The sequence below is a fragment of the Protobothrops mucrosquamatus genome, unplaced genomic scaffold (genome assembly GCF_001527695.2).
Source record: "Protobothrops mucrosquamatus isolate PMUCROS unplaced genomic scaffold, P.Mucros_1.0 scaffold1687, whole genome shotgun sequence".
Lineage (NCBI taxonomy): Eukaryota > Metazoa > Chordata > Lepidosauria > Squamata > Viperidae > Protobothrops > Protobothrops mucrosquamatus.
In genome coordinates this window covers 22406-41536 of record NW_015387840.1, presented here as the reverse complement: position 1 = coordinate 41536, position 19131 = coordinate 22406, and the positions used below count along the sequence as shown (strand labels likewise).

The following is a 19131-nucleotide window of genomic DNA, read 5'->3' as shown; positions in this document are numbered from 1 at the left end:
CCAGCCTGCATGCTTCAATATGGGTGAATTTCAACTCTCAGAACGCCCCAGGTAGCATGCTTTAAGATGAGTGAATTTCAATCCCCAGAATTCTCCGGTCAGCTGAGGAATTCTGGGATTTGAAGTTCACCCATCTGAAAGCGTCCAAGTTTGAAAACCACTGCACTAACGGAGCCTCTTCCCGTTCTATAGTTCAATGACACACTTTGTTGCTTGAAGCGGAGACACAAACACTCCGTGGCGATAAACAGAATGCTTTTTCTCTGGGATGCAGCAGCAAAGCAACAGGAGGACGAGAGCGTTGCAAAAAAATAAAAATAAAAGCAGCATTTTTTCCTTAGTCTTGCTCTTCTTAGCCCACCGATCACATCCCACAAAGCTTTAAAGCCATCTTTCGCACACAAAACCAAGCGCCGTTCTTGCTCTGTGGATCCACCGGGCCAAGAAAAAGACACAGGAAGTCGCCGACTTACAAACACACAATGGAGCATTTCTGTTGCCAAGCAAGACAGTTAAGTGAATTTTGCCCCATTTTATCACCTTTTTTTGCCACAGGTCTTAAGGGAATCAGTTAGCAACACGGTTGTGAAGTGAAACTGGCTTCCCCGTTGACTTTGCTTGTCAGAAGGCCGCAAAAGAGTGATCACGTGACCCAGGGGGACACCGCGACCGTCATAAATGTGAGTCAGTTGCCAAGTGTCTGAATTTTGATCACCTGGCCATTGGGGATGCTGCAAGGGCCGTAAGAGTGAAAAATGGTCATGAGTCCCTTTTTGTAACATTAAACCAGGGGTAGGCCACCTTGGCTCTTTTATGACTGGTGGACTTCAACTCCCAGAATTCCTGAGCCAGCATGGGGGAAACTATGGCCCCTTCATGACTTGTGGACTTCAACTCCCAGAATTCCTGAGCCAGCATGGGGAAACTATGGCCCCTCCCAGAATTCCTGAGCCAGCCATGCTGAGGGGAAAGGGAGAGGTTTCCAAGCTGAGCCATGCTGGCTCAGGAATTCTGGGAGTTGAAGTTCACCAGTCATAAAAGAGCCAAGGTTGCCTACCCCTGCATTAAACGGTCACTAAAGAACTGTTGTAAGTAGAGGACTACCTGTACATAGGAACCCCTCATCAGGGACCCAAGGGGTCTTTTTTTTCTCTAAAGAAAAGCCCAGAATCTGTATTTGGATTTCGGATTCAGTCCTATTAAAAACCACAGACAAAACTCCATATTTTATCCCCAGAGACCACTCCCATCTTATACAGTTGGGCTGGATGGCCCGAGCAAGCTTAAGCGTGTGAGATTGTACACGTTGCTTGTAAAAGTGGGTGCAAGGACTCTTGGCCAAGGTCTTCCTAGCCCCCTTTTGCTGCCACTTCTGGGCTCTCGTGGGGATCCACGCCGAGAGGAGGGCTGGAAGCCAAGGAGAGCATCCATTTGAAGGCTGATCCCATCCTAGATGCTGAAAAGTGTTCCAAGCGATCTGTTTCCATGGCAACGGAGACGGGTTCCGGAAAAGCACAATCGCTGAGATGTTTTGCATCCTTCCAGCCGTCTTTATTTCACCGAGTTCCTCCTCCATGCATGAATTTGCACAGGAGCAAATTCAACTGGCGGTTTTTCCCTAGCATCAGGGCGCGAAGAAAGAGTAGACCGTACGTATCGGGTGCAGTTCCAATTGTAAAGATAATAAAAGCATTAGATGGATGGATGGATAGATATAGCTAAATTGATGTAGATAGAACTAGATAGATAGATAGATAGATAGATAGATAGATAGATAGATAGATAGATAGATAGATAGATAGATAGATAGATAGATAGATAGATAGATAGATAGATAGATAGATAAACAGAGATATAGATAAATATAGATACAACTAGAGATAGATAAGATAGAGATACAGATAGAACTATATATAGATATAGATAGAACTAGAGATAGATATATAGATCTAGATAGAACTAGATAGATATATAGATAGAACTAGATAGATATATAGATAAGATATAGATCTAGATAGATAGCACTAGAGATAGATCTATATAGATCTAGATAGATAGATAGATAGATAGATAGATAGATAGATAGATAGAGATAGATAGATAGATAGATAGATAGATAGATAGATAGATAGATAGATAGATCTTTTTTGGCCACGTGATTGGACACACAAGGCATTTGTCTCCAGCGCATAAGCTCACAGTGTACATATAAACAGCAAGTCCTAGGCCATAAATCGTAGTTACAATCATTAATCATAATTTCAAACAACAGTCAATAAACCATAAGAAGCCAATAGAAGATAAGTAGAAAAGATGAGAGAATGAGAAATGAGTGCAGTGGGAATTAAGTGTTCAGAAAAATGAGGGCACAAGGGAAAAAACTGTGTCTAGTTATTTTGGGATGCAATGCTCTATAGCGCCCTCCTGAGGGGAGAAGATGAAATAGATTATGTCCAGGATGTGAGGGCTCTGTAGATATTTTCTCAGCCCTCTTTCTGGCTCCTGCAGGAGACAGATCCTCAGTGGAAGGCAGGCTGGTTGCGAAAGTAAGATCCTATCTGTAGAAGCAGAAGTGTAATCCAGTGGGTAATAGTGCACAACAGCACTGTTTCTCTTTTTACGTTTTATCTTCAAAATAGAACCTGTTGCCTTCATGACCAGCCAGGGTTAAAAAAAACCCCAAAATGTCTCTAGAAACCACTTTGCGTAACATCAATATTTCATCCTAATAAGCTCAAGCCAGCTTCTCAGATGACAAGCAGAAACAACCAGGTTTTGCAGAATGGAAGCCCAGGTTTAGCGAAAATTCTTGCGCCTCCAGAGCTGGGAAGATGAAATGTGGCAATTTTCGCTCTTTATGGGGTGCCTGATTTCAAGGAAGCTCTTCCCTGTGCTACTTCTGAGTGTTGATTGCAACGACACTTGTTCTAACTAGACGTTGGTGATAAAATCTCTTCCTGAGGTTGCACAATCTCCATCAAAGGAACAACACAACCAGCAACAGAAAGTTCCAACGTTCAAAATGTAGGTCATACCTAGAAATATTTCCATCCATCCATCCAAGGATCAACTAAACTAGTCACTAACTTCATTGGTTGACTCAACCTTCTAGCATTTTAAGGAGAACGTTCCTATTTCTGGCCATGTTCTCTCCATTTATGAACCAAGGTCCCTCAAGATACGAATGAGTAAGCTCAAATGATCCTATTCTGGCCAGATTATGCAAAGATTCAGTTCAGAAGTGCCTAATTCAGGGAAACGTGGAAGGAAAGAGAAGAAGATGACTAGACTTAAGTGGATGGACTTGATGGCAGCAATGATGATGTGGTGCGCCATGAAGACATCTGAAGAGACAGTTCCACCTGGAGAAAACGGATCTCTGGAGTCACTCTTGGGTTAATGGCCCATATTCCATCAAAAACAAGCTCCTTGCACTATTTTTTCCCTCTTGTGAAGTCAACAATATACCAGCTGCAGAACACACCACCTTAATTCTCATCTACTTACCTTCCTAGCCACAAGAAAAGGAGCTGAATGTACATGATTTTTGTTTTCCTTGCTGGGGTAATTCAACAAATCATCCATTTTGATGTAGGAAGAAAAATCAATCTCGTCGAAACTCATCTGTTGGACCTTAGTTCTTTTAGAAACCAGCTTTTTTAGCCTATCAACAAACTCTCTGTTTGAAGATACATCTCTCTTCTATCTGTATTGTGTGTTTTAGATTTTAAGCAAGAAGATAAGGACATTATTCTTTTAATCTTTCCTTCAGATGACCTGGAGCATCCTGAGTTCAAAAGCCCAGCAGAAATGTCCGTTTTTTATTACTGTTATAAATTACTCAAGGCCCATACAAGTCCTTCCTTCTCCTATCTGTTCAGGAAGGCTGGATCAGGTGTTCTTGGAAATGCCAAGGACTTTTGGCAAAGAAAATTGGGACTTTAGGTCTAAGCTACATCCCTTCTTTTTTAAGGGTGACTTGTCCAGAAAGATAAGATTTCAGCTCTTATCAGCATCATGGGTGGCGAGGTGAATGTAGAAGTCCAAAACATCTGGAGAACTTCAGGTGGCTGGCTGTTGTCCTAACCTAAAAATCCACATTGTTGGTCATTTCTTCCATGGGGGGGGAAGGAAGTTATGGATCTCCACATCAATCAACACCACTCTCCATTAACCAGGCTGCTCAATTTCAGAATTCTTTTATCTAACTCCGATGCACCAGCTGCAGTTATTTCAAAGAACTGAAAAGGAGCACGGGTAGTTATCAACTTAAAATTGTTCATTTAGAGACCGTTTCCAATTACAGGGGCACTGAAAAAGTGTGATGTAGCGCCGTTTTTCACACTTAACGACCGTTGCAGCATCCGCCATGGTTAGGGGATCAAAATTCAGACACTTGGCAACTGACTCGTATTTATGACGGTCGCAGTGTCCCGACGTCACGTGATCCCCTTCTGCGATCTTCTGACGAGCAAAGTCAATGGGGAAACCAGATTCGCTTAACGACAGTGTTCCTAACTTAACAGCTGCAATGGTTCACGTCACAAATGCAGCAAGGAAAGTCGTAAAACGGGGCAAAACTCACTTAACAAATGTCTCGGGTCAGTCACAGGAATTTTGGGCTCAATTGTGACCTTCACTGTAATAAAAACAATAAACTAAGGGCAACACAACACGGGGCAAACCAAAAAGAATTTGAGGATGGTGGGATTTCAACCCAAAAGGCACAATTCCTCTAAATAGGGCACGAGGCTTTTAAAATCACTTCTGCAGAATTAAAATGGCTCTCCTTTCTTTTCAGTTTTCCGGAAAACCAAGAGCTGGGACAGAGGCCAAATTTTGAGAAAATTCTTCTTTTTCCCCCCCCTCCTCCTTAAAGAAAAACTACATTGAAATGGAAGCAAGCAGAGCAGGCTTAGAGGTTAGCAATTCTTTCTCCTCCAAACATACCTTTTGACCTTTTTTTCCCCTGCAAGGGGTGGGGTTCCCTCTCTGGGCTGTTTCTCTCCAATTTGGGGTTTTTTGATTGTTGGAAATCCCGGCCTCCCTCAAGGGACATAGTAATTGTTTGAGGCTTGTTTTGGCCAGCAGAAAAATTGGGATGGGCCTTTCCACACTTCTTTGAAAGACCAACTTCCGTGAAAGGAAGAAGACCGCTCTGGGTCCTGGTATACACACACAGACACACAACTGAAGCCAAAAAGCACAATCCGCTCACATACCAGACTCTGCCAGCCAAGCCTCTGGATGCAGTGAGTCAGAATTCAAGGCCACTCCTTGTCTGTTTTGCATTCTGGAGCAGAGAAAGAACACAGATCTGAAGTTTTTCTTTTAAGCAAAACCTCCATGCCATCTTTGTTTTCTCCACCAGCGTCCAGGAATCGGTGGGATCTTTTAACTGAGCTTGTAAGCAAAGTAGGAAATTAAAAGAGGGATAGAATCACGATCACGCGAAGTGTTAGTACCACTTTATAAAGTCTTGGCAAGACCACAGCTGGAATTCTGCATCGAGTTTTGTTCACCACGATGTAAACAAGATGTTGAGACTCTGGAAAGAGTGCAGAGAAGAGCAACAAAGATGATTAGGTTGTCTGGAGGCTAAAATATACGAAGAATGGTTGCAGTTTAATGAAAAGAAGGACTAGGGATGACATGGTAGCAGTGTTCCAAAATCTCAAGGGTTGCCACCAAGAAGAGGGAGTCAAGCTATTCTCCAAAGCACCTGAAGGCAGGACAAGAAGCAAGGGATGGAAAAACGGATGAGAAGCAACTTAGAACTAAGGAGAAGTTTCCTGACAGTTAGAACAATTAACCAATGGAACAACCTGCTTCCAAAAGCGGTGAATGCTCCAACTCTGGAGGTTTTTAAGACAAGATTGTCTGAAATGGTATAGGCCGGGTCTCCTGGTCATGCAGGGGGTTGCCTTAGAAGACGTCCATGGTCCCTTCCAATTCTGTTATTCTGCTAATTTCTGTGCCTGTAGCTTGTTATTATTATTATTATTTTGCAACAAACTGGGCCTTACAGGTACAATGCCCCTATCCATGGAGGTTCCATCCTGAAAATCCCAGGATCCAGGAAGTTGCTTTGTATCAGGCAAACCACGGCTGTCCGGCCTTTCGCTAGCGTGGTTCTAAGGCTTCGTCCACCTCAGGACAGGAAGATCCACACTGCAGTTTGGAAGATGGAGGAGAAACATGCAAATTCTTTGCTTTGTTCAAGCTGAGAGGATCACGCAGGAAAAGCCTTGCTGATTTCTCAAGAAGGCTGAGCTGATGGGACTGCAGCTACTCACATGGACCCATTTGTGCTTCCTCAAAAAAAAAGTGAGGAGGCATTCTGTTCCTGATCTTGAAAGAAATATTCAAGCACCTGTCACTCATAACCATTGGCGTTTTATTCTCCTTGCACCAAAAGGTCTCCAACTACAGTCAGCTAAGACGTTCGACTCCTTACAACGGTTCAAAGCTAACTCAGTCAATCTGGACCAATGGTGGTAACTTTTAAGTTATGCTGGCTGGGGAATTCTGGGAGTTGAAGTCCATGCAATTTAAAGCAGCCAGGATTGAGAAACACTGCTCTAGATAAAAAAACAATTCAAATAAAGCTTTGAAATTAGGTAACTGAAAGAAGACCTAATTATAGATTATATACCCCATCAATGCCCAAACATCTGAGCTGGCATGGATGATGGGAGTTAGGTCCCCCAGATCTGGATTAATCAGCCACTACTTTCAGTTCAAACCACCCCATCCAGTGGTCAAGACAGCGGACGCTGAACGCTCTAATTATTTGGAGAGGACCAGGCTGATTTCAGTACTACAGGTAGTCCTTCACTTACAACCATTCTTTTAATGACCGTTCATAGTTACAACGGCACTGGAAAAAGTAACTTATGTCCATTTTTCACACGGCCATTGCACCATCCCCAGTCACGTGGTCAAAATTCAGACACTTGGCCACTGATTCACATGATGATGATGGTTCTAGTGATCCCCTTGATGGGGAAGCCGGATTCACTTAACAACCGTGTTACTAAATTAACAACTGCAGTGATTCACTTAACAACTGTGGCAAGAATCACCAACGGGGGCAAAAGCCGTTTAACAAGTGTCTTGCTTAGCAACAGAAACCGTGGGCTCAGTTGCGCCCATTCTCCCCGTTGCCAAAGGATTGCAACCCGACCCACAACTTTAATCAGACAGCGATGGAAGAAGCATGTTGAAAAACCGGTTGAGGTCTTTCCACATAATCCTTAAGTCGGAACAGACACTTATCCCAATGCAATAAGCCATTCTATTTTTTTTAAAAAAAGAAATGCCATAAGTCCTACATGGAAGGAAGATGGAGAAATAGACCCCTGGAGAGAGGATAAAAAAAAAAAAACCACACCGCCTCCTCTGGGATCAATTTCGATTTCTTTGCAATGAAATGATAGGGAACGATTTGCAATCAGAATCTCATCCAGGACATAGATAATGTTGTTTGTGGTTCACAACCTCTGCTGGCACTTCTTCAAGTACAACAAGATGGCTGAGTTTGCACAACCTGCCTCTTCTCCCCCCCCCCACCCCTCCCCATACACACACAGTGAGGATGAGGTGATTTGTGGGTCCGCGCAGTGTGTGCAAGATCTTGTAAGCGTCAACCTTAACGAAGCATAAAGTTGGCCACATCCCTATAAAGCGCTCAGATTGCAATTAGATAAAAGGAGGGGGGCAGGATTGCAATTAGATAAAAGGGGGGGCAGGAATAATAATCTACATAGCCCCCCCCTCTCCTCCACCCCTCCCAAAGCTGCTTCTAAGTTGATGAGTTGCAACCAACTCAGCCCCTAAGAGTGCTTTCCAGATGTTTGGGGCCCCAAGCCCATCATCCCCAACCAACTTGGCTAAGAGCCAGCTATTGCACGATCTGCATTGGAAAGTGGGGAGGGGTCCCCAGTGCTGTCCCTGGCTGGGGATTAGGGGAAGTGGGGTTGGACACCTTGCACACTGGGGGGGGGGAGATCTCCCTGCCCCCCACCCCATGGGAAGAAGGGTGCCCCGTGCATTTCCCCCCCCCCAAAAAAGAGGAAGGTGCAATGAAGAGGCTGCCTATTGCAACCAGGGGAGGGGTCCCTACCGGCCGCCTCCAGTCTGATGAGCCCCCCGATGCTAACGCCGCTGCCGCCGCTGCCGAAGGAATGACACGGAGCCGCCTCCCGCCCGCCCCTCTTCCCGCCCCATGGCCGGGCAAGCCAAAGGCGGAGCCGGCACCACGCGGGGAGAAGAAGGCGCGGGCAGCCGGGCGAGGGAGGGAGGAAAAAAAAGAAAAAGAAAAGAGAGGCACGCCGGGAAATGTAGTCCGCCTCCAGGGCGTTCCTGCCGGAAGGAAGAGCCGCGCGAACTACAACTGCCGCGAGAAGGCGGGCAGGCTCTGGCGCAAGGCCTTTCGGGAGATGGAGTCCAACTTCCGCAAATGGGCATTAGCCGGGAGGAGAAGCGTGCCAGGAAGTCAGAGTCGGTGCGTGCCTTTCCCAATGGGAAAGGGGGAGGGGGGAGGGGGGGAGGGAGGGGGGAAGTGCATCCCCTCCCCATCATTCCCAGCCCTGTGGCCTGGGATGATAGGTTTTGTAGTGGGACCCTTCTGCTGGATGCAAAGAGAACTAACTGCAAGCCGGGGAAATTAACACTGTGCAGCTGTCTAGGCAGAGTTCTTTTTTTAAAAAAAATATATTTTATTAATTTTTTTACAATAATCTTTAGTGCTTCGTGAACAGTGTGTTGTCTGGGTTCCTATATTTAAAACAATCAGTGATAATTAATTTCTACAGTTAACCAATGTTAGATAACCTTCACTGTCATTTTTTTTTTCCTGTTGGCACACATTAAAAATGAAATTTAGTTGCTTGCTCTCAAGGGTTACTTACTTACATAACACACATTTAAAACATACTATATACAACATATGTGTAGACCTTACATATATAAGTAACATATAAATATTAAATCACTGTCCATCTTGAATACATAATGGAAGGAGGAAGCTTTAGAGTTCACAAGGTTAATACAGTATGGAACAAAGCTGTGACTGAATCTGGATGTTGGTTAGGGTTAGGATTAGGGTTGGTTGGTAATATATTTCTTATATCAAGGGGGTCTTCAAACTTGGCCCTTTTATGACTTGTGCACTTCAACTCCCAGAATTCCTCAGCCAGTATGCTGAGTAATTATACTGAGTATAATTAAATCCCTTATATTTGCACATTATTATTATTATTTGCAAATGTGGCTTTGATAAGATGCAAGGCTGAAATCCAGGAAAGGAAACATATGCAAATAGGATTTTTTTTTTGACCCATAGCAAAGATTTTTGTTTCTGAAACTGTATGATATCCCAGCGGTAAATTTTTGAAGCTGACTATCCTTTTTTCTGTTTCTTGCCTTTCAGATTACGTTATCATAAGGAACAGGTTTGGTGTGTTTCAAAGGCGCCAAGTCTCTTAAAAATGTTTTTATAGACTTTGCTATATATTCCTGAGTGAAAACAACCCAGTTTCCTTCAAACGTTTCCAAAGCTATTCAGAAATTCAATGCCTGGCCCCTTTGCTTAGTTTTCCATTTATTCAGGAGTGAAATAGAAGTAGAATAAGGTACAGAAAGTGGATTTATTCTAGTATGATTTTTTTTAAATCTTCCATTCAGTTATGTTCCCTGGAAAGTCCCCACAGTTTTCTTGCCAGTTTTTCAGAAATAATTTGCCATTGCTTCCTTCCTAGGGCTGAAGCAGTATGGCTGGCCCAAGGTCCCCCAGCTGGCTTTGTGCCTAAGACTAGAATTCATAGTCTCCTAGTTCCTAGACTGGAGCCTTCACCATTACACCAAATTGGCAGGAAGGTTATAAGTAGTCCTCAACTTATGACCATAATTGATTGGCCGTTAAGCAAGGACTACCTGTACAGGTCTGAAAAAAAATATCTATCATATTTATGTGACAGCAAAAATTGGGATTTTGTGCCTCTTTGCTGCCATCTAGTGGGTATGTGGTTTGGGGCGTCGTTTTGGGGCTGTCTTCCCAGTTGTGTCATTCATTTTAAAGGAGGGGACAAAATGCAGGAACTGATTGGGAACCCCAAAACACCAGTATTGACTTAATTATTGCAGGGAGTGGGGGAACCAACACTTTGCCAGGCCATAGACTGCGTGCAGTATGGTCCAGTTTGCAGAAAATATCCAATAATTATGTTGGCGATTCATTTAAAGACCTTCAATCTCTTTGAGGTTTTATTGTTTCCTGCTGTAAAATAAGGGGTGGGAAACTGTGCCTCCCCCAGTTTCAGAGGGCATGAGGGGGGGACCATAAAATGGCAGTGGCTCATGGGCTTCCCAGTTTTGCAACCACAGGACCAGCATTGTGGGGTGCGGAGAAATTCCCAGAAAAGCAATCTGAGACTGCAAAAGAGTCCCTCCAAGGCCAACAGCGGGGGAAGATGGGAGTTGTGATCCCAGATCCCAAGGATCCCATGTTGCTTACACATCGGTGGCCTGCCAGATGTGGCAGCACAACAGAGAATCCAAATGATGCACTTCCCTCTCTCTGCCTGGTTGGAATATAGATCTCATCCATCACAGCCATCACGGGCAAGAGTAATGGGAGTTGTAGTCCCAACCGTTTGGAAGGAAAGCAAAGCTTCATCACCTTCTGTGTAGAGGTAGGACTCAATTTATGATCATAGATGGGACCGGAACGTCCATCGCTAAGCGAGGCGCGTGTCGAGTTGCGCTCAATTTTACAACCTATAGACATTAAGTGAATCAGAAAGTTGTTAAGTGAATTGCGGCTTCCTCCATTGACGTTGCTTGTTGGAAGCTGGTAGGAAAGTCACAAATGGCGATCATAGGATCCCAAGATCCTGCAACCATCTTAAATACATGCCAGGGGGCCAAGCATCTGAATTTTGATCACTTGAGCATGGGGATCCTGCAATGTTTATAATGCAAAGTCACGACCCAAGTCCCTTTTTTCAGTGCTGTAGACAAAAGATTGTAAGTGAAGGGCTACTTGTATGGATTATGTGTGAAAAACATACAGCTGTTTGGCTGGCTTAGAGCTAAATTTACATTTTCTGATAGTCTGCTGATGAGTTCCTGGACACATGACAAAGAAAACAACACACATCTTATAAAAATGGTCTTTCAAAAAAAAACCCTTTCTAGGTGCAGCCTACAGTCTTCAGAAACCCCCCCCCCCATGACTTTCCCAAGGTCAACCTGAGTTGATTAGGTATGGAGATTTTACCGTATTCTCATTATTTATTTACCGCATGGACTATATTTATAGATCCACCCATCTGACCTCAGCAAAGTCTGGGATGGTTAACCCAATAAAAACATCAGTGCAATAACAGGATGTAATAAAAAAAATCACATTTAAAATTCAAAAGAAAAAATTTGACTGCTGAGAATAGACTAGTCAGGAACAAACTCTCAAACCGATGACATTATAATAATACTATTACATTTAAGAGGCATGTCTCCTTTTTCCTATTGAAATAATGATGTTTCAGAGGACATGCCATCCAATAAAAGGGCATACCTTACAATTAAAACAGACTCACCCCGAAAAGTCATCTCTAAAAGGGCATTAAAAAAAAGAGCATAAATCTTTTTTAAAAAAAACACTGACATCATCTTTCCTAAACTCTTGGGCAGCTAAAAAAACTACGTTCCATTCTCTCTTAACAACAAAGCCACATCGGTAGGCTTAGCAACTTCCCTATTTATTTAAGTTAAAATCAGCTCGTGTATATATACGAATTTCTTATCCAAAAAAAAAAATAAAAAAAATTTGACAGCCCAAAGACACGCCTCCTCCCGTCCTCTTCCCTCACTGCGCCTGCGCCGGAAAGGAACACCAGCCCGACACGCCCCTTCGCGGCACGTTTGCTCACCGCCCTCTTCTTTGCGCCTGCGCGCTGCGACCTCGTCGCCTCAGGTTGGTCAGTCGGTGCTCGTCCGTTGAGCGGGGCGGTCGCGTGGAGGAGATCCTTCGTCGGCGCTGCGTGCGTTATTATTTTTATTCCCGTCGTAGGCGAAGATGGCTGATCCGGCCGCCCAGTCCCCGTTTATTTCTTCTTCTGCCGGAGGTGGCTCTTCCGAGTCGGGAGAACGAGACCTGAAGGGGGCAGGTTCCCCCCAATCTTGCGCTGGTAAGGACGCCGGGGGGGGGGGGGGGGGGCGGGGGAGGGAACGGCGGGGGGGGGGGGGGGGGGGGGGGGGGGGCGTGGGCAGTGGAAGGAACGGCCGGCGGCGGCGCGGGAGGGGGGAGTGCGCGTTGACGGGAAGAGCCATAAAGGTTGTCCAGCACGAGATAGGAAACGGGAGAAAGACGCATTTCCTGGAATTCTTGCATTTAATGCAAGCCATTACTACAGCCTCTGCTAATTCGCCAATAAATGCGCCCGTTGCCTTATTAATTTCATCGAGACTCGATATTTTATTTGCTTTCCACCCCCACCCCCAATTAAGGTGAACTGGGGTGTAGGTCATAATGCATTTGCCTTTAGTGCAGAAAAAATGGCAGTCTCTGTGAATTTGCCAGGGAGTTGTACCGTTTGCATTATTTTACCGAGATCAGATATTTTATTTGCTGCTCCTCCTCCTCCTCCCCTTTAAAGAGTGTAGATAAGGAGGGGAAGGGCTTCAGCGCCCCCTTTTCCCCTAGCTGATGCAGGATAAATTAAAATACGTTTTTACAATTATTTATCTAGGAAGTAGCTCTCTGTCTCTCTCTCTCTCTGCCTTGCAGTTCCTTAACGGCTGCAGATGGCTTGCAAGGTTCAGCAAAAGCGGCCTGGAAAGCAATGTTGAAATGCAGGATTCTATATCTATCTATCTATCTATCTATCTATCTATCTATCTATCTATCTATCTATCTATCATCTATCTAGATATCTATCTATCATCTATCTATCTGTCTATCTATCTAGATATCTATATATCTATCTATCTATCTATCTAGATATCTAGATATATACAGCCAATTAAAGTGGTGACACTAAAAAGCTTTGGGAAAATGAACCCTGTTCCAGTCTTTTCTCAAGGCTGGCTTCAATTCCCCCCCCCCCCCCGCCGCCCTCGGCTCCATTATGTGCACCCTGCCCTGGAGGATAAAGTCAAAACTGGCTGTTGATGTGATGGCTGATTACAGATTTTCTTTCTCCAGCCTGGTGCCCTCCCGGCCACTGGGGTCTGCCACTCCCCTCAGCGTGAAGCAGGGGGAAAAAAATCTTTCAGGGTACCCAAATGAGATTCAAGTGACAGTTGGGTGCGAAGCCATCTCTTCTTCTTTATCTTTCGTTTTTGCAGTGCAGTCTGCAGGCTTGGCAACCGTCTAAACGAGGTGGAAGACATACTTTTCCTAAAGGGAATTTAAAAATTAGCCTCTTTCTTGATAGCTTGGGGAGAGCTCTTTTATGGAGGGGAAAAGTCACTGTGGTTTTTTTAACAGGGCTGAATCTGAAATCGAAATAACAAATTCTGGGCTTTGAAACCTTTCCTCTGAATTGTTGTCCTTCCCTCCCCCAAAAATGGAAGATCGTGGGGAAAGGGCAAGAAGAATCGTATGGCAAGAAGAAAAAGGTAGCAGTTGGTGGGATTTGAGGGGGAGATTGCTCAAAATAAGCACCTTTTGACCGCAGCCATTATAACAGGGACATTCATTGGAAACCAAGTCGATGCATTTAAGATGACCAGAGTTTTCAGTGCAACAGCCCCCTTGCAAATTGACATATAAAATATTCTTTTTTTAAAAAAAATTCTGAGATATTCTTTCATAGGCAGGGATTGTGTCCTCTTTGTGAGAAATAGTTCTGCCTCCTTTATCCTTTTGAGAACAGCCATGATAGTCCAAACCTGCCAAGGGTGCACGGGGTGCATTTGGAGACCCCCCTCCCTCCTCAAGGATTTTTTTTCCCCCTGGAAAGGGCTGGGCTGGAGACCATGGAGGGTTTGAGACCTAGGAAGAGGTCTCTGAAGGACCTCCGGGAGGAGAAGGGTGTGGCAGTTCCCAGGGCTTTTTGGGGGGGGATGGGGAATTTAGCATTCAGATCAGCTGCCCTGTGGAACGTAGCAAGGCGGACCAAAACAACTGAAGGGCTGGAGGAACTGGGAAATGGGGTGCTGGGGGGTGCCAGGTTGCCAACAGTCCCAGGGGCAGGCAAGCAGTCTGGGCAGATGCCACGGGTGTGGTACCGACAGCACCGTGGAAAATTCTTCGGTAATGAGCAGGGAAATGAAGCAATCTTGGGGGTGGCTTAGCAGAACATTGCAGCTATCAGCAAAATGTCTGGCGATGTGTGCCGATCAGGATGGCAAACTCTCGCTGCTTGGGCGCTGCAGCACCGTGGGGTTTTTCCCCGCTGCAAGCCCCTTCCCCTCTCCTCCATTTCTGGGGTCTTCCAGTCTGTCTGATCTAACACTGCAGGGAGTGGCCTACTGCTACCAAAGCGAAGGGATTCTTACCGAGATGAGAGAACGTGGGTGGATGGGAAGTAAATCCTAGATTTTTATTATTATTATTATCATTATTGTAGGCATAGGAGACAAGGGTGGAGCCTGAAGGTGCGTTTTGCACCTTCTTGGCATGGTCTCTCTCGCTGGGGTGGGGGTGGGGGAGGGAAAATACCAGATGGATAGGGGGTGGGGAACAAAATCCTCCCTTTGCAATCGCAGAAAGATTTTATTTACTTATTTATTTATTTGGTGGCGTCCTAAATAATACTCATCCAGTTGGTGGGGTGGGGGGAGGGAGAGAGAAAAGGGCATTGATTTTTCCAAATACTTTGTCTGAGTCTGGGTGGCATGAAAGAAGGCAATCTATTGTCATTTAAATCTTTCTTTCTCCCCCCCCCTCCAAAAAAAATTCTCTTTGCTGCTGCTTTTTTTTGGGTGGGGGCAGGAATACATTAAAACCTGCTTCTGGGAAAGCCTCTCCCCCCCCTCCTTTGGCTCTGATCTTTTCCCTTTTTTCTATTCTTTTTGGAGACTGCTGAAGGGATGAAGGCAAGACAAAGAGCCGATTATCTAAAAGTAGGGGGCCCTGGAAGGCCCCCTTCCTCTCCATCGTCTGGGTGGGTGGGTGGGTTGGGAAACGGGCGGCTTTTCTCCTCCAGGGTCTGGGTAGAAAAAGCCGCCTCTTCATCAAAAACCTGCACTGCAGATGTCTGTCAGGGCGAGAGGGCAGGTGACGCTGCTTTAAAGGGGACGGGACCGCCAAAGCCATTTTGGGGGGAGCTGACCCTGGCTTATCGATGTTGCATTCCTGAGCAGGATCCTGAGCCCTTGCAGAAAATCATATTAGTGTAATCTGGCACGCGGCTGGATTGTTCCATGGAGGGTGGGGAGAGGGGGGGTTTAAGGGCTTGTAATGTCTCTCCCACCTGTCCCTGCTTCTGGTATTTCCAGCTATGGATGCTGGTTTGGGAGCAAGCTGGCTTCCTCAGTGTGGTTTGTCTACAGGGCACGTAGAGTTAAGATCAAAGCGGTTAATATGGCCCATTGTCTGATGGAATAACAGGGTGGGAAGGGACCTTGGAGATCTTCTAGTCCAGCCTTCTGCTCCAGCAGGAAGCCTATAATATTTCAGATGGATGTTTGTCCAATCTCTTCTTAAAAACCTCCGGTGTTTTACAGGGATCTGACCAGAAATGGTTTGTCTGACAGACAGAGCACTTCTGCGCCACCAGATAAGCCGTATCTCGGTCTGTAGCTTCGTCCTCTTTCCCTGATGAGTGAACCAGGTTACTTTCTCTGGCACATCCAAGCCAGTACTCTTGAATTGAACTCCCTTCTCTGGCCACCTCTCCACTGCAGGAGCCCCACCTTCAAGTGCCCACTGCAAAAATCAAGCCTTTTGGGTGATGCTTAAGCTTCCCAGTCGTTTTTAATTTAGTGGCGTTTTGCCCGCTTGCATTCTCAAAGAACCCCCCATAGCACTGCTGGTTTCATCCTTTTGAGTCGATCTATTTATTGTGCTTTTCTGCTGTGGCAGTTTAGAGAGGTGTGGGCTGCAGTGTTAAGTGCAGTAATACAACATCATATCTCAGTAAAGTAACAGCAGGCTCTTGAAGGTCTGAAACGCTAACATGGTTTTCAGAAGGCCCCGGGGTAGTTAAAAGGAAATTTTTGTCTGGCTCCAAAAGAGTACCAGGCAGGGGTTTTTTGGTTTTTTTTTTGGTTTTTTTTTTTTGAGAGGTTTGTGTTTGATTGTGTGTGTCTCCACAAATGAAATGCCACTCCAAAAGAGATTTTTTTTTCCCGATTCAAGATCATCTCGCTTACTTTAGGCACCCCAAGAGCTGAAGCCCTGCTTAGAAACCACGAAAAGAAACGCCCTTGCAGGATGATTTAAATATAAAATAGGATATTCGTGGAATTTTGCATTTATACATTGCATCGCCATCGTTTTTGGCTCACTGTCGTTTCTTGAACAAGCCACCGCCATTTGCTTGTGACACCCCCCCCCCTACATTTTGGTATCCAAAAATGCAATGGGCTGGGTTTGCCCACGGATCACGTTTTAATGCTTAGTGTGATGCACAGAACCAGGTGTGTGCCCTCATCCCTCGTTGCTAAGACAAACAGGAGGTTTTTTATGTCTCACATTTGCTCCGAAGAAGGGCTGCATACGTTGGGCAGGGGGGTGATCAGCTCTGGAATCCCCCCCCCTCCATTCCTGCTTTGTCGAACAGCTGGCCATATGTCTCAACTTCAAACGGTGACATAATTTGGAGGTCTTGGAGACTGTCACAGCATCTGCTGTGCAAAAATACCAGACAAAGCCCAGAAATTGGCACGGAGCAAGGAATGGCTCCTCCGTTAGGCTCGTGTGAAGAGATCAGGTTTCCAGCCCTTTGGGCTGCTGAGTTGAGCGTGAAAGCTGTGTCAGCACTGATGTGTAAAATTATAGAAGCAACAAGATATGTGGAGGGCTGGCTGGATGCTCTCTTTTTTGGCTCCTTTCCACGACAGGTGGCTTGTTTTGATTTAAACCAGGGTATAAATCCACCACTAACTTAAGTTTGTCCTTTTGAATCCCACATGTTTTGTTTTTTTTAATCGGCGGTCTAAATGACGTAGACTTCATTGTTTTGCAAAAATTGTCTGCAACCCTGATCCACACAGTTGTTTCCTTAAGCAAGCCCCTCTTTGGACTTTTCCATTTTCCTTTAAAAACAAAACAAAACAAACAATGTCTTTCACCCATGAAACTCCTATAGGTTATATAGGTAGTCCTCGACTTCCAAAAATTCATTTAGTGACCGTTCGAAGTTACAATGGCACTGAAAAAGTAACTAAGGGCCATTTTTCACACTTAGGACCGTTGCAGCCTCCCCATGGTCACGTGATCAAAATTCAGACGCTTGGCAACCGACCGGTACTTATGATGGTTGCAGTGTCTCCTGACAAGCAAAGTCAACAGGGGAAGGCAGATTCACTTAACCGTGCTACTAATTTAATAATTGCAGTGATTCCCTTAACAACTGTGGCAAGAAAGGTCGTAAAATGGGGCGAAACTCACTTAACAAATGCCTCACTTAGCAACATAGGTTTTGGGCTCAGTTATGGTCGTAAGTTGAGAACTACCTGTATATAGTGCTAGTAAGAATCTATAATCTGTTTCTAATATGGATTTCCACCCCTGTGGTCTACTTTGATCCACCTGGAAAACTTAAAATGTCAAACCACTTTAAAAACAATGAAGACTAGGTCACTTTTCAAAGGAAGGATGCCAAGTGTCTATTGGTTAAGTACAAATATTCATATTAGAAGGGTGTGCTTTAATCACATTTTAAAAATCCAGCTTGTTAGAAAATAATGGCCCAATGAACTTGCATCTCTGGGGAAAAAATCTTTCCCTTGGCCCATTGGCCACCAAAATGCAAAATGGAAAGGCTTTGACCCTCACTGTGAAGTTAAACCCACTAGGATTGTAACCTAGAGAGGTCTAAAAACCTAGAATTTGCCAATATTTGGGTGATGTAGGAATTCATCTCCTGACTCAGTATTGATGGGAAGTTGACATCTTTCTCCCTAAGGACAGAATAAAGTGAGTTTACCTTGTGTAAGGGTGGAGAACCCTTTGCCAAATTAGTAAATCATGACTAAAAGCTGAGAAATGGGCAAAGGAAGATGTAATAATGAATGTATTTCTACATGAGTTGTAAAACTTGTTCAGAAATCTTGGGTTTGCTTGAAAGTTCCCTTTCAGTCTTATTTTCTTGATACTGTTGGGTTTTCTTTGACTTCTGAAGAATTGTTGAGTGGGAACTCAAGACTATTCCAGAATTGGACAGTGGAAGTACAGACAATTTTTCCGTGTTGTATTGTCAGTTTTTTTCTATGGCTCATGGCAAACCTTTCAATAACAGGGCTCATTATCCCTAGCCAGCAGGGCAGTTATTAAGCATAATTAATATAGGCTTTCTACTACCCTCTTGTTAAATTGGTACAGAATTTGTTTTTGTCACATCTCCTATGTTGGTTTGGGCCTGAAAGAGCTCGACTAGTTTCTGCTGATTTTTTTTTTTTAAAGAATAAGAATTGGCTTTCCTCTTGCTCAAGATGCATCCACCCTAACAGGCATTTCAAAATGCTGCAACAGGCTGCCAGTGCCAGATAAATATGAATTATTCAACAATTATGGTCCATTCGGATATTTTTTGAAGCCATATGTTAAATATCAAATTGCTTCTGTTGAGAACAAAGCAGAAGACTTGGAAAATTAATTCACTCAAAACCGTTTTTCAGTTCTGGAAATGTGATGTAGGTAGAGAGAGAGAGAGAGAGAGAGAGAGAGAGAGAGAGAGAGAGAGATGATAGATAGGTGATAGATAGATAGATGGATAGATAGATGGATGGATAGATAGATAGATAGATAGATAGATAGATAGATAGATAGATAGATATAGATAGATAGATAGATAGATAGATAGATAGATAGATAGATAGATAGATAGATAGATAGATAGATAGAGATAGATAGATAGATAGATAGATAGATGATAGATAGAGAGAGAGAGAGAGGAAGGAAGGAAGGAAGATTGCTTTTGATGAGATGGGCTATATAAATGATAGATAAATAGATAG

At 44.4% G+C, this 19131-nt stretch overlaps 1 protein-coding gene across 1 annotated transcript in view; it reads left to right on the top strand.

Moving 5' to 3' along the window:
* Positions 1 to 12052: 12052 nt before the first annotated feature.
* LOC107293661 (reticulon-3-like) overlaps positions 12053 to 19131 on the top strand; it is a gene marked incomplete at its 3' end in the record, with an annotated part of 29321 nt that continues 22242 nt past the window's right edge. The window contains exon 1 of the mRNA XM_015822821.2: positions 12053 to 12191. Within this exon, the coding sequence (XP_015678307.2) occupies positions 12080 to 12191 (112 nt within the window). The remainder of the gene's footprint in view (positions 12192 to 19131) is intronic.